Source organism: Syngnathoides biaculeatus, chromosome 11 (genome assembly GCF_019802595.1).
Source record: "Syngnathoides biaculeatus isolate LvHL_M chromosome 11, ASM1980259v1, whole genome shotgun sequence".
Taxonomy (NCBI): domain Eukaryota; kingdom Metazoa; phylum Chordata; class Actinopteri; order Syngnathiformes; family Syngnathidae; genus Syngnathoides; species Syngnathoides biaculeatus.
Genome location: NC_084650.1, coordinates 17,093,087 through 17,117,060, shown reverse-complemented (window position 1 = coordinate 17,117,060; position 23,974 = coordinate 17,093,087). Strand labels below are relative to the sequence as shown.

The window sequence follows — 23,974 nt, the reverse complement described above, 5'->3', positions numbered from 1 at the left end:
AAAAAAAAAAAAAATTGCCGACTGAAATAAATGACTACTGGTGCAAAGAAATGAATATAAAATGTCAAATCAAACACGCGTACATCTGTAAATAAGGGATTTCACCGTGAAAATGAATTTCTCAGTTTTGTTTTATTATTTGAGGTGTGAAAAGAAGCAAAATTAGTGTCAAAGGCAGTTTTCTGTTTGACGTTTTTTCACAAGAAGCGCCTTTCTCCACTTTTTGGTCGGACACCAGAGTTTCCGGTGAAACTGACTCATGTCTTACCGTTGATTACTGGCAGTGAACGAGTGACATACAGTAATATATTTTTTTTAAATTTAGTTAATTCCAACAACTGGAAAATAGGAGTGACATGTTGTTCACTTAAAATCAGGAGTGGTTTTAATTCCTGCCTCATTTCCCCCCTACAAATGTAATGTGGCCTTCAGATGATTTTTTTTTAATGATGTTGTGAGGATAAGCGATTAAAAAAATGGATGGAGGGAGGGAATAAAATACTTGCTTCCTGATGTGAATAAACATTTTTTTTGTGGGCCACTACACCTTATTCGAACACAGGGCGGCACTCTTTCTCAACTCTCAACTGAGAGCCCTCATATTTCACACAGCGTGCACATTTATTACATGCCAACGTACTGTCAACTTGTAGTTAACCCTGTTTTTTTTGCCATAAAACCACTACTTTTAGCAATAAAAACTGACATGCAGGTACAAAATGTGATTTATTTGGGGGTTGTTTCTAGGTATTTTGAGGGCTATGCTAATTATATAAACCTTTCCTTGCCTTAGCTCAAATAGGTTTTAAGAGAGTTTGAAGAGGAGGATCACAATACTTGAAACAAAGTCAAATTGTGACTTTGATTGTTTTTACACAATTAAAAACTTTCTTTTACTCTTATTAAATCCCACGGTTAGGTTCTTTTTACACTTTGATGACATTTAAGGCTGCATTACATTAAAATTGTCCTTAAATATATTAGGATGTTGACAGCTCTCCGCTATTTCCATTTTTTTTATTAAAAAAAAAAAAGACCTCAACCAGTGTCCACACTACGTGTATATATAATCATTAGATTAAATGGAGACAATAATATTACTACGCACTTTGCACAAATATTACTCTAGCATAATTAGATTAGATTTGTGATTTACCATATACCACCACTTTTTTTTGTCATTGTCCTTAAACCAGATTTAAATTCATTTTACTTAGTTGGTTGCTTCAATATTATTAAAATATTGATGTGAGAATATTGCTGCCGTGAGAATTTTATTTCCCTCATTTGACGAATATAATAAATGTATTTAACTTCCTATCTTAGTGTAATGTACTATTATATTAGCTAGCTTTACCCTTGATATGTTTTACCTTAATATTAATTTTCTAGCAATATAACCATGTAGTTACCTCTCTCTATATATACACAGTACTGCGATATTTCCATTTTGTGGTTAATAGGACATTTTCTCGAAATTGTTCAATTTACCACTCAATTAATTGATTTCTCAGCAAAAAAATTGGGTTCCCGGCCAAGCAGAAATGGTTGATTTTAGAACAATTTCAGGTGACAAAAAAGTTCTGAAAAAAAAAAAAAAAAAGGCTGCAAAGGCTATTTAAGAGGGGCGGTTTCTTTGGGGGGTGGGCCACAGTGACACATGAACGGCGTAAAAGTACGGTACCCCCTGGAGAATGGAAGGGAAGTCCTTGTGCCATAAAAGATCCTCGCTGTGAAAACCAGTGCCTCCCCCGTGACGATTTATAGCCGCGGAAGGAAAAGCTCCAAGACAAAGCGACATTTGCTGATGCCAGCTCGCAGGGCCAGACGCTCCTGCGGTGACAACGCAGATAAGTGCAGGAAATCAGGGCACCGAGCGGATGTAATAAGTAGCTCATTGATTTCAACGATGATCTGCTAACAGTTGAGTAGAAGTGATCACCAGTGGCAAGCATTCAGGGCCAACAACAACAAAAAAAGAATAAAATGTGTTCTTTTTGTGAGGTTATTCAATATATTGATTGGAATAGAATTCATCCATCCATGGAAAAGCCACAGGGACTGAGTTGGACTGCAAACAACAAAAATCCTTGCATTAAAAAATGTATATAATTTTAAAAATGAGGGAAAAAATATGGGCGGCACGGTGGATCAGCTGGTAAAGCGTTGGCCTCACAGTTCTGAGGACCCGGGTACGATTACGGCCCATGTCAGTGTGGAGTTTGCATGTTCTCCCCGTGCCTGCGCGGGTTTTCTCTGGGCACTTTGGTTTCCTGCCACATCCCAAAAACATGCAACATTAATTGAACACTCGAAATTGCCCCTAGATGTGATTGCGAGTGTGGCTGTTTGTATCGATGTGCCCTGCGATTGGCTGACAACCAGTTCACGGTGTACCCCGCCTCCTGCCTGTTGACAGCTGGGATAGGCTCCGGCACTCCCCGCGACCCTACTGAGGATAAGCGTCAAAAGGAAATGGATGGGTGGATGGAAACAAACTGGAAACAGGTGAATCTGCAGATGCCGTACAGCGTTGATGCGGGGATTCCCCGTTAAGTCACTGGAGAAATCATAGATCATGATTCTCAGTTTCGGAGGCCTCCTGGACGCCTCCCTGGTGAGGTGTTCCAAGCATGTCCCGCCGGAAAGAGACCCCGAGGACGACCCAGGAAACGCTGGAGAGACTATGTCTCTGGCTTGGGAACACCTCGTGATCTTTCCGGAAAAGCTGGAAGAAGTGGCTGGGGAAAGGGAAGTCTGGGTATCCCTGCTGAAGCTACTTCCCTTGCGACCCGACCGGGAAAAGCGGTAGATAATGGATGGATGGATGGATGGATGGATGATTCTCAGTGGTTCCAGTTCCACATCTCTCCAGGTGGGAGAGGGATCGCTGCATGAGGATTTGTCAGCGTCCTCAACCCCAATGCTGGGCTGGTAGGCAAACTGCAGTGTGTCTGCGGATGAGGTCACCAAGGGGGTGCAGATGTTGGAGGACCAACCTCTCGAGGGACTTTGCCGGGTGGTCTGTCAGACAAAGCAGTACCACACAGGACGTTTAAAATGAAAGTGTTGCATGTATCCATCCATCCATTTTCTTCACTGCGTATCCACACGAGGGTCGCAGGAGTGCCTGAGCCTACCCCAGTTGTCAACGAGCAGGAGGCGGGGTACACCCAGAACTGGTTGCCAGCCAATCGCAGGGCACATAGCGACAAACAGGCACACTCACAATCACATCTCGGAGCAATTTAGTGTTCAATCAATGTTGCGTGTTTCTGGGATGTGGGAGGAAACCGGAGTGCCCGGATAAAACCTACGCAGGCATGGGGAGAACCTGCAAACTCCACACAGGCGGGGGTGGGATCGAACCCTGGACCTCAGAACTGTGACACTTTACAGCTGACCTACCGTGATGCATATATTGATATTTTTATTTATTTCTTCCATTCTTGATAATTGATTGTGAAAAAAACATGATTAGTACTCCACATAGATAAATATTATTTATATATTTTAAGGTTTTTGTAGTAGTTTTTTTTTCGCAAATTTGTGTATATTAAACTAGTCGCCCTTCATTAATCAATATTCAAAATGTAGCTTTCAATTTAAAAAAAACATTGGTAAACCGTCGCTCTAAAAGATTATCCCGAGTGAATATCGAGTGGTCTGGGCCGTGTTAAGATTGTATTTTCCTTCCCGATCAGCTCTAACAAAGGTCTGGATGGACAATCATAAAAGTTAAAACTTGTTCAATATTTATCATGGTCATTTAACTTGATTACACTCTAAATCAATGATTGCTAACCTTTATAGAACCAAGGCACATATTTTACAATTGAAAAATCCCACACCACACCAACAACAGTAAATGTCACTAAAAATGGATCGATTAATTGCTGTATGTACTTCCTGCCATCTAATAGAAGAGGAATTTTTTGTTCTCTCTGTCATTGTGCATCACTGGCATAAATAGATGAATAAAGATACATTATTTCTTGGAATAATTTTTTTTTTTTTTTTAGCAATTACACAAAATTAGATAACTTCCCACAACACACGAATGTACCCCGGCACACTGTTTGGGAATCACTGCTCTAAATTGCCAATAGGTGTGATTGTGAGCAAGGCTGTTTGTCTCGATGTGCCCTGCTATTGACCGGCAACCAGTTCAGGGTGTACCCCGCCTCCTGCCCGTTGACAGCTCAGCGAGGCTCCAGCACTCCCACGACCCTTGTGAGGATAAGTGGCAAAGAAAATGGATGGATGGATTACATTTAATTATGAGCAATACCTAGTCAGAGTCTGATTGCTGTACATTTCTTGAGGTTAAGGTTAAATTTTGAAAAAAATAATGTTTAATGAATACCTCAGACGGTGTCACAAATAAGCGATTTTATGTAGTTTTGTGAAGGGTTAATCGTTAGATTAGGCAGGTGTACCTAATATTGTGGTAAAAGGGTGGACGTGACTTTTTCAACGTATAGCATCATATAACACAGAAAGGAAAGACGTCGACGTCTGTGTTCGCGGAGCTTTTAAGTAACGATAGGTTTCCATCCATGTTGTTGTTACACTTGCCTTCCCTTTTCTTTCTTCCTGTAATGGAAGTCGCACAAGTGCGTTACGTCCCGTGGGAAAATCCCTCCTCCTCCCCCCTGACCAGGTTCAAATCCACCTGAGACGCAGAGTTGTTTTCACCGGCGGCAATACAAAAACAAAGAAACGAACAAAAAATGACGGAAAACTCACCAATGGGACGCAGATATTCGTTGTTTTGACGTCGTTTGAGAACCACGTTGTCTACACACACAAAAAAAGCCTAGTGTCTTCGTGTCCGCCATTTCCGGGAAGAAGAAAAAAACTGCACAGGTAAGACGAGTTTCGGTCTCACATGAACAAAGAATGTGAAAGAAATACATTTAGATGACTTTCTGCGGAGTCGTTCACATTTAAAGTTGGGGGGGGGGGGGGAATACTACAAATTGTTCGTTTTGTTGAGCTTTTCCGCAGGAGTATGTTAGAGTAAAGAAGGTGGTCGATACTGCGAAATGTTTACCGCTTCTGTGACATTCAAATGGAGTTAGCCTTAAATTAACTAGGTCGACGTCGACGTTGACATTGAGACCGTGAGTTATTTATGAGCTCGGTAATAAACAAGCAGGGTCCATAAGCGTCTTAATTTAGCAACTTTTTACTGCACAATATTTAAGTTAAGCCTGACATTTAAAAAAAATGTGGGGTTTTTTTTTGGTATCCTGTTACCAACAATTGCCTTTATCTGAGCTAACTTTGATTTATTACATTTTCCAAGTATGGGTATCAAAGCCGCTGTAATTTGACGAATGACAAAATGGTAAATTTTGCTAATAACTTCATGAAAAGCCCAAATTAGTTATTGCTAACACCTGTTTACATCTGATGTCATGGTAAAATGGCCGCCGTATTTATGGTTTTGTGACCCCCTTTTATTGTTACTGGTTCAAATTCAAAATGAATTTAACACTAGTTTATCGTGGCGGAATATTCCATAGTGGACCTTCCTGTGAATGAAGATATGTGGTATAGAGACCATTTAGTTTTCAAAAACTCCCACACGCTTTAAATACATAGGAAGTCATCAAAACATTGAATATTATTATCCATCCACTCATTCATCCCATTTTCTGAGCCGCTTATCCTCACAAGGGGCCCGGGAGTGCTGGAGCCTATTCCAGATGTCAACGGGAAGGAGGGAGGGTACACCCTGAACTGGTTGCCAAGCAATCGTGGAGCACAGGGAGACAGACAACAGTCACACTCATAATCAAACCTATGGGCAATTTATAGTGTCCAATTAATGTTCAATGTTTTTGGGATCTGAGTGGAAACCAGAGTGCCTGGAAAACACTCACGCAGGCACGGGGAGAACATGCAAACTCAACATAGGGAGGGTCAGGATTGAACCTGGGTCCTCAGAACTGTGAGGCTAATGCTTTCCAGTTTTTCTGCCATGTCGCTGAATATTATTATTATTAAAAACGCCCACAAAGTATGCCTTAGTGCCTCTTCTCATTCTGTAGTAATCTGCGAGACTTGTATAACATCACTAGGAGAACGTGAACATTCTTGCAGTTTTCCAAATAAGAGACAGTGTGCATGTCTCAAGTTGTCATTCCCAGTGAAGAAAATGAAACAAATACAAAACCAGTCACTGTGATTTGACGTGACGCGCCCACGCGCAATCGCACTCTCAAATCTGCACAGTCGAGCACAAAAAATCCCATGCGTAAAATTTGTTACGAGTAGAAATACATATTGAAAGACGTCGCTTATTTTGTGTAGTCTTGACCAATGTTCCCTTTAAGATGGGCAATTGCACACTTGTCGCACACTCTGAGCGCACATGAAAACCGATGCAGCGCAGTGAACCACGTCCTTTTTTTTGTTTTTTTTTTTGTTTTTTGTTTTTTAAACAGGAAGCACACGGTCTCTGCTCAGCCTACTTCTACTTCCTAGTTTTCCTGACACCGCCCCCGTCTGCTCTTAAAGGTGTACACTCATAATTACAAACAGAACACACACCTGCAACTTTATATCTGCGGGCATTATTGGTAGACCACACCCGAAACTTTATATCTGCGGGCATGACTGACCTCACCCGTACATTTTTCAAATGTGAGTGACTGCTAAACACGGAATTTGTTAATCAAACCATATAGTTTTATCTAATGTAAATCTATCATTTAGCATTTTAACTGAGCATTAAACTCGCAGGTGTCTAACTGTATTTAGCATCGTTACAGGAATCATAAATGTTCACAAAACTGCCACTTTTCCACATTCAACAGCACACATACTGCGTGGAGCATATTCAGAGGCACATATATTGTCTGCTGTATGGGGAAACCAACTATAACTGTAGTTAAGGGTCTTTGTCTCTTCTTGCTCTTCTTCCTCTGTTTCACTGGATGTTTTCCAGGTGAGGTACTCAACTCTAAATTGCCTGTATATTACAAAATATAGCAGGGGTGCAAAAGATGAAGGAAGATGCAGGACTCCTACTTCACTAAGTGAAATTTTTGTGACATTATCAGCAATAATCTAAGATGTTTTGAAGTGCTTGCAATTGTAGTTTTCTGGCTTTCTGTTATAATTAATTCCATTTAGTTGATAAATAGCCTGGCACCTTTAAAAATTAAGAGGTGTCTACATAAGATCTGAATATGACCTTGCTTTTACAGTACTTTATTTACAGTAGATTTACCCGCAGGGGAAGTAGCTTCAGCAGGGATACCCAGACTTCCCTTTCCCCAGCCTCTTCTTTCAGCTCTTCCAGAGGGATCCCGAGGTGTTCCCAAGCCAGCCGGGAGATAGTCTCTCCAGCTTGTCCTGGGTTCGTCCTCGGGGTCTCTTTCAGGAGGGACATGCCCGGAACACCTCACCAGGGAGGCGTCCAGGAGGCATAAGAATCAGATGCCCCAGCCACCTCATCTGGCTCCTTTCAATGCGGAGGAGTAGGGGCTCGACAGTGAGCCCCTCCCGGATGACTGAGCTTCTCAGCCTATCTCTAAGGGAGAGCCCGGACACCCTGCGGAGGAAACTCATTTCGGCCGCTTGTATCCAACTTTTTACATCATGTTCAAATACTGATGAACGTCTTTGCTGAATCAGCTTTCTATTGTGTTAATTTCCTTTGCTGGTAATTCCAAATTTGACGCACCGACTGTCTCACAGACGGGTGAAATCATTCGTCTGGCTTGGCAACATACAGGTGAGGGTGTGTCAAGATTTGAGTCACTCGTCTACACCGTCATAGCCGGTGGTCGGGCTCAGACTCGTTATCTTGGTGTTGGCACCCAAATTCTCCCGTTTCCAAGCAGTGGAAAAAGCTTATACTGTCACATGATCGGAAGGGGTTTGATTTGGGTAAGGCGTTTGCCCATTAAGGTAAAAGACAAGATCTCGAGGCTAAAGTAGTCACGTAAAAAGTAAAAAACACAAATTCATTTAAATGTCCCATGCCATCAAATTATTTTTTTAAATCCAAGATGTTCTTGTCCTCCTTGGGTTTGTGAAATAATTTGGCTTAGAAATGCCTAGGATGCTGTTTTTCAAGGTATTTTAAGCCTAGCAGGGAGACTGATAGAGTATACATATCCAGTTTTGTAATGATCAGATAACTCTTCACCGTAATTTGAATATGGTGTATTACTCAAGGAGTATTGTAGTCACCGACTGTGCATTCGCTTCCGCAACAGACAGTTATAAACAAGTAGTACTTGCCAGATACACAATTTCCTTGCTCATAGTTCTTATTTTTTTCAGCAGGAGTTAATTTTGTTGCGTGGTCACAAATCGCGACCATCATGTAATCTGCCATTGTTTCAAGATGTTGAGTGACGCAGCATATTTCTGATCCCGCTTTTTTGTAACGATGCAGCGTCACATGAATTTGACTTGAGTAGGGAGGAGGGCTGCACAGTTAAATTTTAATAGTGGTCACGATTTTGGCTGTTACGATTAAATTAGCCCAATCCTCAGTGATTTTTAAAATGTGGGCTCTGCTGCGTATGAACTTGAATCATTTTCTTAACCAGTACTCAACCAACCACCAGGAGAAAAGTGCATGGTTCAGGCGTCGTTACGGTGCCTGAATAACAAACAAGTGTAGTGTACACCCTGTAGGAGTCATAGACCTCAGTACTCGGTCATGTGATCCACTAAGACTTGATCACTAAGTGATGGCCTAGCGAGTGAGTCATGCCAAGAGAAAAAGGTACAGCAAACATTGGCGATGACAGTGAGGAGTTGGTTCCTCCAAAAGGGATCAAATCTGTTTTATGGAGGTTTCAATTTAGGCTAAGTGACTTTAAACAGGAAATCAGATGTAAAAAGAGTAGCAGAGTTGTCTGCCCCTCATGGTAACAGAACTATTAAGTTGTAACTGTTCAGTCATGTAAAGAAGTGGCAGAATAAATTCAGGGATGAGAATTTTCCGCAGATCGACGGATTTTTGACTTTTTCAGACCAAAATGACCATTCTCGAGATGAGCGCAAATCCGTTGAGAAAATTTCGGGGGGGTATCGTGCGCCTGCCTCTCGGTGGTGGGCTCCGAGCTGCAAGTTCAGCTTAGTGCTAGCACAAGCATGACTATCATATGCCGTTCTAACTTGCTCGGTAGTGTAAATATTACCATTTTGCAACATAAACATTAAAACTCGTTTGCGGCAGATTACTCGATTGGGCAACAGAGTTATACAGTATAACGATCCAATCGTGTTAGTGGTTGATCGAGTTTCACCATTGCCTTGTACATGTGTTCTCGGTTCTCAGAAATCGCAGTGTAACTTGTAAGTTAGCCAAGTAATGGCGCGTGGGACTTAGATAGCGCGAACTGAGCGACGGTGTGATCAAAGTTTTACGATGGCGAAAGTGTTAGAAAAAAAGGATGAAGATCGAGCGAGGGCAATTGACAAGGATGCTGGAATCAAAAACTGTTTCAAACGGGCATGGCTTGAAAAAAGTGTAACCGTGCAGATAGGACCGATAACGGTATCAACATGTCTAACCGAACACATACAAAAAATGGACATTCCCGGCAAAGTGCTGTGCACTCTGTGTTCCGATAGCAGCAAAAAATATCCAGGAGGAAACTCAACCCCCACTCCCCATCGACAGACATTTTCAGTGTTTTTCCAAATTGGTCATTCTCATCCCTGTAAATTACATAGTACTGCTTCAAAAGGAATGTATGATTCCAAAGTTGCATTAACTACATTGGATGAAAAATGACTTTTATGCAAACAGGACCCAACAAAAGATCTTTGAAGTATTCAGCCCACCAACTCACAACATCCCAATTTGAGGTCATCAGCAGCCTGTCTTCTCGATACACAGTGTTCACCGTGCACTGGTCCCACCAGAATTTCCTCAAAGCTATCCGGAAGTCGTTCTCTGTGGCGTCACTGAACTCTTCCCTCCCCCGTGTTTTGCCTCAGCATCCACCAAACCTGAATTCCATTTGGCCAGCCATACCCAAAAGCGGCTTTTGGAGTCCCACTGACCACAAGGGCTTGATGACACTCCTCCTTCAGCTTGACAGCATCCACCAACAAGTTCAAGAATTGCCACAGCTTTCGTCAGCTGCCTCAACAATGCCGGCGGAAGACACTCTTCACCAAGACTCAATGTCCCCTGCCTCCCTCGGTACGTTTTCGAAGTTCTGCATCTACTGATGGGAGTTAAAACTACCTGACAGGGGACTCTGCCAGACGTTACCAGCAGACACTCACAATACGTTCAGGTCTACCTGGTCGGACAAACATCTTCCCCTAGCATCGGAGCCAACACACCACCACGTGATGATTGGTTGACCTCTCTTTACCAGAGTGTCCAAGACATGCTGCCGCAAGTCCAATGACACGATCACAAAGTTGATTATTGAACTGAGACCTTGAGTGACCTGGTGCCAAGTGCAAGTATGGACACGCTTATGTTTGAATATGGTGTTTCTAATAGACTGTCTGTAATGACTAAAGAAATCCTGCAGCAAAACCTCGCTCGGCTTCTGATCAAGGGGCCCGTTCTTCCCAATCAAGCCATTTGAGGTCATTGTCCACGTTAGCATTGAGATTCCCCCCCAAAATCCCAGTAGGGATATACAGTATTCCTTGCAATACGTCCTGTCTCCCAAGTTTGTAAAAAGTAATTTCCGAGATCTAAAGATAGTGACATCGCCTTGACTTTGTGACATGGAGTACATGTCACTTAGATTATCTGGCAAGAAAATTAGTGTATTTGTGTACTACCTACACTTCATAAATTAGGCTGTTTAACTTACAACCATGAAAGGCTTATTTACCCTTTCCTCAAAGTGAGGTTATGCTATAGTCTTTTTTTAAAATTTGATAGCGAGTTAGAACAGGGTAAGGAATACTTTACTGTGTTTAAAGCATGTGAGAGGAGTAAAATTATAGTATTAGAAATATTTTTTTGTATAGTCTCTCCATATCACGAGGAGGGTATGGAAAATATACAACAGATCGCGACAAATGGGTACATTGTACCTTTTTTTTCCACTCTACCTCTGTACCTCTACAGTGATAGTTGCCAGGGTGAGTTTGCTGCATGTGTGTCTGTGTCACAGGATCCATGAACGGTATCCATTACAAGAGGAAGTATTAGTTCTATCAAGTGGGGGGAACTGGCTGTCTGGCTAAAGCCATCCTGCGTGACAAATAAGACTTGTTTTGAAATCAAGTCATTCAGTATACTTCACCTGAGCGAGAGCAATATCAGCAAACGTCCACCCCACAGGCACGCACGTGCACAAATTACTTACGGCCACTGAAAAGAGAAACACTTAGCTCTCGGCCGAGCTCCACTCTGCCTAGTTACACCAAATCGCCACTGCATTCCTTACGCCTGTGCAGCACACGAGTATTCTTGCACACTCAGGCGCACATGCACGCCCAGACATTATCGTGACGGTGTGCAGGAGAGGCAGGGCTCTGGTTTCATTGAGGCTGGAGGCAGCTGTTAGGTTAGAGTGTATGTACGCTTTAGCCGCTTGCCGCTCCACATCGGAGATACCATCTCTGGTGAGTACAATACAAGGATAATAGCACTAGATGGGGTGGGGTGGGCGAACTTCAAGACTGTAGCCCTCGTGCGAGAAATCTCAAGGTTTTTTCTTGCCAGTGTGAGCAAGTCTGAACAAATAAAGTAACGCTCTTCAAAGTCCACATCAAGCTCAAGCCTTTTACAGCAAATTTATTAATACTTTTGCTCTTAATGTAGCATTTACGGTGTATTGAATGTTTATTTTTTCAATGAAACATTTTCTATGATTGCTACTTGTGGACACACATACAAGAGGGTCCTAAGTTTAACACGGTCCTGTCATGCGGCGTTCCGAGGTTACAAACAGCGCATATTAGTAGTTTGTTGTATTGCGTAAGAATAGATTGCCCAAGTGTTATATGGCACAAGAACGGACTCTGTGACTGCTTGAGTGATTTGTTTATTTATGGGTAAGACATGGTTTTCATTCATATATCTACTATAATTAAGTTAGATTCTTTGGCTTGTGAGCAGTTCAGGGTGTACGCTGCGTCTCGTCTTTAAGCCAGCTGCACACCAAGCGATGTGGCAAAACCTGACTCAACACGGGCGCAGCGTGCGGAGTTGGACAACTAGTTTTCAGAAGTGGCTGAAGGTCAGCCATTCTTTTTGAATTACTGGTGCACTGCATTGCAACGTTGCAGATGTAACGGCCAATCAAAACACTGCACAAATGCTTTCACACACACAAAGGAAAACATTTTTTAGAATATTTGGGCTCAATGTACCGCCGACTGAAATAGTGAATCGTGCGGTCTTTGCCACCAAAATGCACGCGAGCTATGAATGGAACAAGGCACCCTCTCAATATACATGCTCTTCATTTTATTCTCACCCACTTTGTCTCTCTGTGGCAACCCGCTTCGGTCTTTTTTTATGGTTTAATACAAGTGGGTCAGTACAGTATATGGTATTTGGCGCCTCAAATCATGATGCAGGGTAGCATTTTTCTCTCGAAGCGTATCGGCAGATGTGTAGGTCATTCAATGTGCGATTGTGAGTCACCAACTGCCATATTTTTGTGATGGTCCACATGTGGCGTGCAGCAGGGCCTAAGGATAGACCTCGGTACATTCTGAGTTTTTTACAAATTCATGGTACTTTTCCACTGTGGAAACGAAACTTTGTATTTGTGCAATTGTTACAAACGGGAACCAAACAAAAAAGTTAAAATACTAAATGAATTACTTTATTGCAGTTAGAACAGCTTTCATTGTTTTGGGAAGACAACTACAAGATGTTAGGAGTGTTTCTGAGGGAATTGTTTGTTGTCTTATCTGGGCGAATATTTGGAAGCCCCGAGGTCACTGATGTTGGTCCTGAGAAAGGGCCTGTCTTGCAATCTCCTTTCCATTTCATCCACTTTGAACGTCTCCAAGTCTGCTCCTACAAAGTTGGAAACATGGGCTTATCCAAAATGTCATAATGACTGATGTATTCAACAACTGAGAGCTGTGTCCCAAATTCCAATGCTGTTGCTACGAACAGTCTGTGTTACATCAAAGGACGAGAAAAAGTACAGTGAACCCCCTTTACCACGGGGAATCCGTTCTAGTTCAACCTGCAATAGGTGAAAATCTGCGATATGTTGAGACCCAGAAAAAACTTTTAAAATAGCTTTACCCCTCACATTAGATTTAAAAACATTCTAACTTATTGAAACATACTTTTTAAAAATAATTATCAGCACCCCTTTTCACTTTTGTCAAAAATGAAACCATATAATTTTCTTTACAAAATTATCAGGTTTTATTGTTAACATAACACAAAATGCCATTGACGGGGTAACAGAAATTAGCCTCCGTTTTATGGAAATCGTAATGAGGGTCCCACCGCAAAGATGAGTGTCACAAACTAAACAAGCAGGATTTTTGAAGCTAATGAGGAGCACCGTCTAAATTCCCGCCCTACCCCCTTCCTAGCTTAGCAGATAGGGGAAGGTCAGCATTACATACATGTTGCGCATAGGAGGGAGGATGGAAGACAGATGATAGTTACAAGCACGTTCATAAGGAATAGTTTGGAAAATGAGTCAACTCATTAAGAAAAAGAGAAAAATCTAAACTTATTTAAATTTGATCAACAATACCAAGCCAGAAAAAAAATTATATTAACAAAGGTCCTCCCACGACTCTGGTGAGGACAAGTGGCTCAAAAAATGGCTGGATGGATCACAAAGATGCCAGTGTGTCTTGCACTATGTAAGAGAAGGGATCACCCACATGGTGCCTGCAGGCACCAGGTAGCTCCCAAGAACCACATGAGTAGCATGCGGGTATGTTGTAAAAATAGCTCACCAGTGATAAGACAATGTCATTTACCAAAAACATATTTATTTTCACTTGAAACGTTTATTTGTACCGAATATTCTGTACAGCCATTTAAAAATAAGTGTTCAATTTGCAAAATGATAGAGCTGGAATTACAATACTGTTATTTTTTTATTTTATTTTTTATTTATTTTATTTTTTTTTTACTCGCTATCAGAATTGTCAGAATCAGATACTGTCTCATACCTGGACAACCGTATATTCTCTCTGCTCTGAGGGGATCAATGAATATTCAAAATTACAAATAGCTGCATTGTATTACACTGTGGAGGGTTAGGGGGTTGTGTTCTCTTCTTGCTCTTAATTATATAGAATGCATTCCAGGAGAACTCAATGCTGCCAGGCATGTTGTGGCACAATGCTTTACTATACACAAGAAGTACAACTCTACATTCCTTCATTTATAACGGGGTTTAGGTTCTGGACCACCCCCGTAAAAGATGAAATCTGTGAAGTAGCCTCCACGATTTTTGACCATTATACAGATTACACCTTTTAATGTCTTATATGGGTAATGCACAGCAGTACTGTACACTATGTACATTTTATCCCTTGTAATATGCTTTTTTTTCTTCTGTTTTTACAGTTTTGTTTTGGGCTTGGAAATATCTATTTTACCACAAAAAAAAAAATACAGAATACCTTCAAAATCCTGCAATTTGACAAATTATGCCCGATAAAAGAATATGAAAAAACATTCTACAATAGGTGAATCGCGATATAATAAAGGAAAATTGTAGACTGTAAATCCATTAAACAGTTAAAAAAATAAGATGACTAATGATCTTGCAGTGTAGTGAATGAAAAACTCATACAGTGGGAATTTTCCAGTCTTTAATTGAGAATCTTGACTGCAGTATTGTCATGGTAAACATTTAGCGAGCTCCATGACTGGACAAGTACAGTAGGCTACTGTATGTGTTCATACTGTATGTGTTCTAGGAGGTCATATGTTTGTACCAAGAATGTGTTCCTATTCAACATTCTTTTTCTGAAGGAGAATTTAAGGGGATTAAGTGGAGCACAAAGAGAGCACGACCAGTGCTGGTTGGGTCCAAGAGGCCATAAGTGACAGGACTTCAACTGCTGACCGCTTAATTCAAACCTCATTTTCTCAGAAATGTGCTTTGTTCCTTCGTTTTAGCACAGGTTTGACTTCAATCCACTCTCCCTCATTTCTATACTTTAGCTCCTCCCACGGAATATAGACTGACTTTTTTTTTCAGATGAAATGAGAATTCCTTTTGTCCCTCAGGAAGCCCGCTGAGAGGAAGCAGCTGCAGTTTGCTGCCATGTTGCTATCGCTCGGTTGATTTGTCATTTCCTGTGGACGCCGTGAGCGGGAGTAGCTCCTAAACCGCCTCATTACAACGCACTGTGTTTCTCTGTCCGCAGGACATGAAGACATGGAGGTGATGTGGTCATACCTTTATCGAACACTGACCATCTGACTGGATTCACCTCACTTGAACAGGCTGATTTTGCGGATTTCAGAGGGACAATGTCCACACCAGAAACTAAGATCGCAGGCTTGTCCTGGGCGAGGGTCTGCAAGGAGTGCGGGCAGCAGCATGAGGGCCAGGAAAGCCACTTGTACGAGTACCCTGAGGATGTGGACGACGAGCTGGTGTGCCACATCTGTCTGCAGCCCCTCATTAAACCCATGGACACCCCCTGTGGACACACTTACTGCTTGGACTGTCTGGGCAGCTTCTTGAAAGATAAGGACTTTTGCCCCGTGGACCGGCAAAGGCTGCAGCTGCACCAGTGTCGGCCCTCCACCCTGTTGGTTAGGAATCTGCTGGACAAGCTGGCTGTGATGTGTCCTTACTATGCCGAGTGCAAGCAACAGATGCAACGCTGTGAACTTCAACCTCATCTCCACAATAGGTACCACTCTTCTGGCTTGTTCGATAAGTCGGCTAAAGAATGGCATGAAATGCCAGCAGTATCAGTCCATTTGAAATTAAATAAATAGATCACGTCCGGTGGAATCATCTTCACAAGATTAATTCATTCCATTCACTAACTGAAATGTTTGCGAGCCCAAGCAGTGTCTCATTAAAATTAATGCCACTAGAATTAATCCTTTTTTTCAGCCCCAGAACGGAGAACGTCCGGGTAACTTAATGTCGATCGGTAAAAACTGACATTGGGGATAAGGTTTTCAAACTTCCCAGTGGGTAATATTGAGTGGAGTTATGTTGGAAAAACTGTACAATGCAAACTTTGTCCTGGATAAATGCACTTTCAGAAAATGGTGAGTTTTTGTATTTCCGGCATGTTGAGGTGCTAAAAAGGAAATTTTCCAAGTCTAAAGAAAAACAAACTGTGCCATTCTGAGAGGACCAATACCTCAGTTTTTGAACTGTCCATATAAAACATCCATTGGTTTTTCAAAATCTCTCTCCAGCACAATCGGCACTGCAGTGCACATCATACAAGATCCGGGATTTATCCACCTTTTCCTTTTACACAGAATCACGCAAAAAGGGTTATGTATGTGGTTGCAGTCTTCTTAGACACAAAGTTGTCCCACAGAGTTAAAAAGTACAAAATGGGTCAACTAAATCATAACTAACAATGAGAAAATGTCAAACAAATACCCAATAAGTTAAAGTGTAATAGTGAGCATGTGGCTAACTAGCGAATAGTGATGCATGTGGAAAAATACACCCCCTTTCCGATGTTGAGGTAAGAAGATTTATGAGTTAAATATTAAAGCCGAATCCTGCAGGTTCTTAGTTTAGCATAATGACGAACAACGAGCTTAATGTTTCTACTATGTCATCTCTAAGGTTCACCAAAGTCAGACATTTAAATGCATTCATTTAATCCTGGGGTAGTTTTAAGCCACACAGTTTGTCAGCTGGAGGGACAGTAACTTCCTTGCCACTTCCTGACGGTTGCTAGGCAACATCTCTGGACATTTATTGAAGAAATCACAGACAAATTTAGCTTCACCCTGATTGCTGTTTGGTGCTAAACTATCATTGATGGCTGTATTTTAATGCTAATGGGCACGAGACGAGTGGTATTGATCTCTAATCGGCTGCTTCAAAGCTGGGCAGGTCATTTGTGATTTAATCCATTACTTGGATACAGCAAATTCATTGGTCACATCATTAGATAGACTGGGATTTATACAAAATAATAGCCACCATCCAACCCAAATAAACTAATGTATTGGGGAAATGGAGAGAGTCCCCCAATGCATTAAAAGTGTCCTATTGTGCTCCACTTTATAGAAAAACAAAACACGAAAGTGGTGTATGTACAGTTAAAATACAAGATGTTTTGGCTGCTACAGGTACATGTTTGATTGTGTAACATCACTATAACAAATGCGCAGTCACTTCCTCTCAGACGTGCAAAACCTGAGGTTTCAGAGTTTGAGGCGAGCTGTAAATCGCTCTCCTCCTTATCCGCACGGTCAGCGCGGTGCTTATCATGTCCGAGGTCGGCCGTGATGACGCAGCCTGTTGTGGTTGGCAGCCAGCAGGCGGTCTGTGCAAACATCCAAGGGGGCAAAGTTCGGACATGTAGACAAAAGTATGCAAAGCAATTTGAGCTTTTATTCCATATCCTTGATGTCCATCTAAGGTGCATATACTGATATACTATTTGTCTTTACTAGTAAGACAATTCAGCGTACTGATAAAACAACTGTCTTCGTAATGTTTTTCCCCCACAAGTCTCACTTTTGGTTGACTAATGTGAAATTAAATCGTACAGTCAACTAATGTGTTGCACTAGTAATACAACTATGCCAAATATTAGGCATATCTCACACACTATTAGCCTCCTTATCAACGATATCAAATAAATGCCTTTCAATGAATTCGTTAGAGCAAGACCAATGCGTCGATTTCGATCGAACAGTCCATCTCCGACTTAAAAAAAAAAACATCTTTGATAAGACTCAATGTGACGCATGCATATTAGTTGGGTCTAGTAGCACTATTAGTGCTAAACAGTAGTTTACTAGTAAGGTTTCATCCGCACTAGTAGGCCAAAAGTGTCATGAGTAGTGGGGAAAAAAAACCACATTTCTACAAGTGAGTGAAATTGTCTTGCGAGGGAGGACAAAACGTGTACTAGTACTTGAACCTTAAGATAGATATAAATGCGCAAACATCTTTCTAAATTCCAGCAGCCAGTCTTCTGTGCACTCGAATGAACTTGACAAACTTCCTTGTAATATTTAAGGATATTTATCGTGTTTTTCCTCTCCATTTTTATGTTCATCATTCTCATTGCACCTTGTACCACTGCTATTTCCATGTATGTATTTACAGGCCAGTGAGTGGTCGTCACTTCTCCCTGAGAGTATTCTGTCTTTGTCCAGATGTCCCTCTTTCAGGAGACTCAGAGAGGAAGCGGAGAAGAGGAAGAGGCCTTCGTGGAACGAATTGAAGGGCCGCAAAGGCGACGGCGAGCTGTCCGCTGATGCTAAACATGCAGAAGTCCCGCCGCGCAGCACCACCAGAGACCTGCCTGATCCTGGACTCATTAACCCTGCTTATGAAGAAAATGAGGACGGTATGGAGTGCTTGTCATCAAAAAGCTTCGATTGCATAAGTCATTTCCTCATGATGATTGGCTAATGTTTAGCTGAGATGGATAGAAATGATCTCACGGGTGTGCCCATCCCCCGTCTGTGGCCAGTGATTGTAGACACTGTAAAATTGCTGATTGTTGAGTCCCTGAGTCTGCCACGGGTGAATCATTAGTGTAGTTGCAGGAACACGCAGCACATCACAGCTGCTCTGACCAGTCACCCTTTGACTGGAAAATTACAATCAGCTTCTCGCAAGCCTGTCTGGAACTACATCTAGTTATGATGCAGTTAAAACATGTTCTAGACCTAGGTTAGTAACTCAAGTTTTATTTAACCTCGCCCACACGGTTTAAATGCAGTTAAAACTTGTGGCTTTTCCTAGTGTCTGTTCTCACTCTCTGTCAGTCAAAAACTGGGAGACTTATCATATAACAGCAGACTCCTTTGCGCAGTCCTCCATATAAGAGTCAGTGTACTTGCTTCAAGATGTTAATTTGTCACTGCTCGGTGAGGTTTATTGTAAAACTGACAGAAAACACAAAAAAAGACTATTTAAATGCAAAATTGTTAAACCATATAAGTCTGCTAGCCTAATGCCAACATATAATCTGAAAAACCATTTACAGGCAAAAAGAAATTAGTACAGATGTAACTGTACAGGGAGTCCTCGGTCTACAACCTGGTTCTCAACCCTCTCCATCTCGACATGTATCAAAGAACCTTGTTTTGTGATCATTGTATCCGACATAGGAACAGAACCCTTCACAAATAGAATACGGGCTTTGTCTTTAATAATTGTAACCACGGTCGACCCAATGAAGCCTTGGTGGTGTTGGTGTCTCTCCTTTCTCCCATCTTTTTATCATCTTGAGCTTCTTTTTCATGGTAATAGATTTTCCTTTGCCTGCAGAAGCATTGCTAAAGGACACAGCTTTCTTCTTTGTGGTGATAATGTCCACAAAGGAGGGTGAAAAAATGTGGAGATACTCCCGGCGCACAAACACAGACAAGCATTAGCCAGACAAAATGGCGAACTGGGGACGGGAGTTGTAAAGTCAAAACGTCTTGGGTCGAGACTGTCTTAACCCGAGGACTCCCTGTAATTGTGAACCTGTAAACTTCTATAACACAGAATGAGCAGTAACATATGTAGTAAAAGAGAATTAAACTATATTTAACAACAAAATGTTCATCCAGACGACGATTTAATTTTGTCTAATGAAAGTCGACTACCTTAATGTTAACCATATAATGCAGCATACCATTGGTTGGGTAGTAGAAGTGAGCATAGATATCATGGACAGTAGTTACAGGCATAAAGTCTCTCTGCTCTTTGGAAATGACAAGTATTACTGCAGCTCTGTAGGGGACCTTTTCTGCCTCTTAGTTTAAAACTCATAAAACGTGATCCCTTAAAAATCCAATTCTAGCACGGGCGCCAATTATAAAATGTGATATACCGCATGTTACTGTTATATGTCCCAATAGAAGGTACAAATAACAGATTCGTCTATTGTTATTTGACACATTTAGTGGTGAAGATAATACTGAATGTTTTTGTTTTTCATAGGAACTGTCAACACTAATAACTAGTAAAAACAGTGTGGACTGGTTCGATGAGATCTGTGTGGCAACAGTCCTCACTGATCTCTTGTTTGGGTTACCTTATCTGTACACCACTAAAATCAAACATCACGTGCCCTTCCGTCTATTGACACTGTGTTATGTCATATATAGATTATTTATTTACAACTGAAGGCCTTTCACCTCTGCTTATGGCATCCGTAGAAACATAGGGTGATTTGTATTTTTCTTATCAATGATAAGCAATGCACAGTACAGTGCTCAACATAAACAGGCGGACCCCCACAGATTAGTTAGACAACCTTCGGTATTGTTTCAGAATCAATATTTGTTCTTGTTTTCACTGAATCCAAAGGTTACTTTTCAGAGGGAGTGTACTGCCTCTCGGGTGCATCTCAATAAACTAGAATATTATGGAAAACGTTCAAGTTCAACTGTGAAGTGACAATCGTGTTAAATTAGACCCATGATATACTTTCGATGATTACAAAAACCATACAATTCTCATGAATGAAAACTATTACTTTAGAAACCGATTTTAATGTACAATTCAGTTAGGAATTTGCCCTGTGAAACAGTATTTTCCTATTTGTCTGCGATCTCTTATATATTTTGAATTTAATGATGGAAATACATTTTTTAAAAATTTTATTTATTGAGATCCACGTTTCTATCGAGCACTTTAAAACTCTTGATGTGTAACTGAACAGTGTCTTTTTGGAGTTGTTCCACGTAACCATTGCAAAGTCTTGTAGTCCTTGTGATAATATGCAGTCTATAACATTTTAACACGATTACAACACGCTTGTGGTCATCAACATGTCACTTTGTCTAAGAACAATATGTAACATTGTACAGATAAAGATTAGCTACCGTCATGTACTGATTGCCAGTACATGATTTTGAAGTCAAAGTACATTAAACACGAGTCATTTGTAATTTGGTGCTTTGAGATCTGAGTAAAATATCTCAAAACATGGTTCCTCATTAAAATTAATGGATACACAAGTAATCTGATCCATTTCCATCAGTTGATTGAAGACTCTAAATGCCCAGTTATGAATGTTAGTCTTTTTTTTTTTTTTATTGTAATTTTCCCCTGTGACTGGCTGACAACCAGTTCAGGTGTACTCGTCCAGGATGAGGATAAACTGTATGATAAATGGAGCAATGGATATTTTCACTTTCAAATTCATTCCGCGGGCGAGATTGTACCCTCAAGCACGTCGATTTTGGCCCTGGGTCCGTATGATTCCCACCGCTGTTGTGAAATAGTCAAAAAAGTACAAGAGGAGTATTAAAATATGAAGTGTAATCAAGTCTCTCACATGCACTGTAGCACATTCGCATGCTGTGCTGTGATGTCACTGTCTTTCCCACACTCAGTCCACCCCACCGCCCTGTTGTGCTCCTGTCGTGCAACAGGAAGGCTCAGTATCCTGTCAGCAGTTATGTTCCAGAAACTTTTAATAACAAAGTATGTCTTACTTCATACTATGCGGTTATTTTGTTTTATGGCTAGTTTTTGAGTAAACACCAAATAATCGTGGCAATCAACAACTTGAAGCATTTCCTTTTTTAATCTCAAATTTGGGCTCTAATGTCAAAGCAAAAACCCGGCCGATAGATCGCATCTCACAAAAAAGTCAAGTAAGGTAACTCATATCTTGAGGCACCACTGTGAAATGGTATTTTAAATAGAGGAAAGTATTTTTATGTTTTTATGACCACGCGGTTTTTGTTCTTCTCGTTGCCAGACAACACGCCACTTCGCTCTAGCTTGGTGGCTGAATCCAATGTGGTGGAGCTATTCAGAGAAGAGGCGGACGAAGAGCTGGGCTTGCGCATCGTGGGGGGCAAAGACACACCGCTGGGCAACATCGTCATCCAGGAGATTGTACGTGACTCGCAAGCCGCTCGTGACGGTCGACTAGCACCTGGAGACCACATCTTAGAGGTGAGAGCGACCCTTTGCAAATGTGTAGACCAGGGGTGTCAAACTCATTTTTGTCCCGGGCCACATTTTACTTATGGTTCCCCTCGGAGGGCCGTTATGACTGTGAAACCATAAAAATCTTTAACCGCCTCATCAGATTTACATATGAAATTTATGAACTCGTTTTGGAATCAGAAATCGAGAGTAATGGGTATTTCAACTATTGTTGTTTGGTAACACAATAATGCTTGTAATATCTCATCGTTATCATTTATGATATGACAATTTAAAAATTTGGTACAGATTCTAACAAAAATCATGAAAGTTAATACATATGATTTTCCTTCGTGGGCCACATAAAATCATTCTCAGGCCGGATCTGGCCCCCGGGCCTTGAGTTTGACACTTATGGTGTAAACATTGTCACCATGACGTCACATGTAGCTCCAGGTAGGGCTGGGTGATTATGGAAAAAATAATTATCATGATTATATATATTATTTATATTTTGATTGATATTGAAATCGCATTTAAGTAATCTGATTATTCATTGATTTTGAAACTTAGTACTTAACTACCAAAACCAAACTTTAAATATGACTTAAATAATCACCAGAAATAATTTTTTAACAAGTAAAATAATAAGAAATGGAAATTTGAAAAAAATAATAAAAATTAATACAGCAATGGCTAAAAAAAATTGGCTGACTTGGGGTGGCTCTTTTGGAAATTAATCATGAAAGAATCTCGTCTTTAATAGTTGTAATAATATCTTTGCAAATAGAGAGGTTGCGAGTTTCACTGAAGAACTACCGCCTATTAAACCAAAGAAAAAAAAATGGGAGGGAGATGAGGAAATGGAGACCCATTTACAAAGTTCTCATCTTGTCCTTGAGAGAAAAGGGAGGTACAACACAGGCTGAGAGAAGGGAAATGCAGTCATCAGTGAAAATGAAAAATTGTTTTCTAACGTGAGCTATTTACATCATTGCTGTCGCATGCGGTATATCATTGCTATCCTAATTGCCACATGTTCCATCAAACTTTTGAGTACATTTGAAAAAGGCCACAATAAAAAACACAAACGGCTATTCAAGTATTAAAATACAATATAGATTTTGTCATTTTGCCATAGGTCTCTGTCCATTCTAGGTGGTCGTTGAAATTAGTATTTTTCCCTGATTATTCTGGCATTTAGCAGTAGAAATGGTCATCCTAATTGACCTAAAACGTGAAAATTTTATTCTGATTTCATGTCAAACAGCCAAGTGGGAGGTAACATTTGTCTTTTTCTACAAAGCCTTTACTGAATCTGTTGTTCCGACTGTGTACAGCTTGGCCTCTAAGGCATAGATTCTGTAGTGCGATCCATGCGTGGAGCTGCATGATTATAGTAAGCGTAAAAGAAAAAAAGTTTTAAAAAAGTCATAAATCTTACAATAAATCTTTATTAAACTTGTTTGTCACAGATTAGAATTTATGCCTGTGAGTATTGTTATATTATTAGGATGTGTTACTATGGTGTCAGTGTCTGAATGTTTATTTGAAAGTAAGTCCCTCCCATGATCTAATGTTAATTTTAGCTGGCCTGTTAATCAGGTTTTCCATTGACTGTTAGCATAAGATGGCGATTTCTAAAACAGTGTGTACCTTGGATTTGAATATAAACTGTCTTCGTTTTTATTGTGCATTTAGTATTCCAGTTAACTAACTGGGGTGTCAATAAACATCTTAAAGCAAACTCAGGGAGGGCAGAAAGAATATGGGTCTGTTCAGCATTCATACATTACATTCACATAAAAAAAAAAAATCTCGTGTATGTATTACTATCAAACAATGGAAGTAAAAAATTCCTCCACAAATTCCTCCCTGTTTTGTAAACATACCTCTTTAAAGGAGGGAATGTGAAGGCAGATATTCTCGATAAACTGGTTCGGTGTCCATGACAACGAAGTGTGTGG

General features: G+C 40.8%; 1 protein-coding gene across 5 annotated transcripts in view; it reads left to right on the top strand.

Annotated features, from left to right (window-relative positions):
- The first annotated feature begins 4,455 nt into the window (after positions 1-4,455).
- lnx2b (ligand of numb-protein X 2b) overlaps positions 4,456-23,974 on the top strand; it is a 28,178-nt gene continuing 8,659 nt past the window's right edge. The window contains exons 1-5 of one of the 5 annotated variants that reach the window (XM_061834559.1): positions 4,456-4,869; positions 15,328-15,344; positions 15,427-15,822; positions 18,281-18,474; positions 21,835-22,034. In XM_061834559.1, coding sequence (XP_061690543.1) covers positions 15,331-15,344; positions 15,427-15,822; positions 18,281-18,474; positions 21,835-22,034 — 804 coding nt within the window. In that variant the 5' untranslated portion in view covers positions 4,456-4,869; positions 15,328-15,330. Of the gene's footprint in view, positions 4,870-6,455; positions 6,529-9,978; positions 10,187-11,070; positions 11,095-11,517; positions 11,581-15,327; positions 15,823-18,280; positions 18,475-21,834; positions 22,035-23,974 lie in introns of those variants that run through there. The other 4 variants (XM_061834561.1, XM_061834562.1, XM_061834558.1 and 1 more) reach the window with 4 other exon arrangements.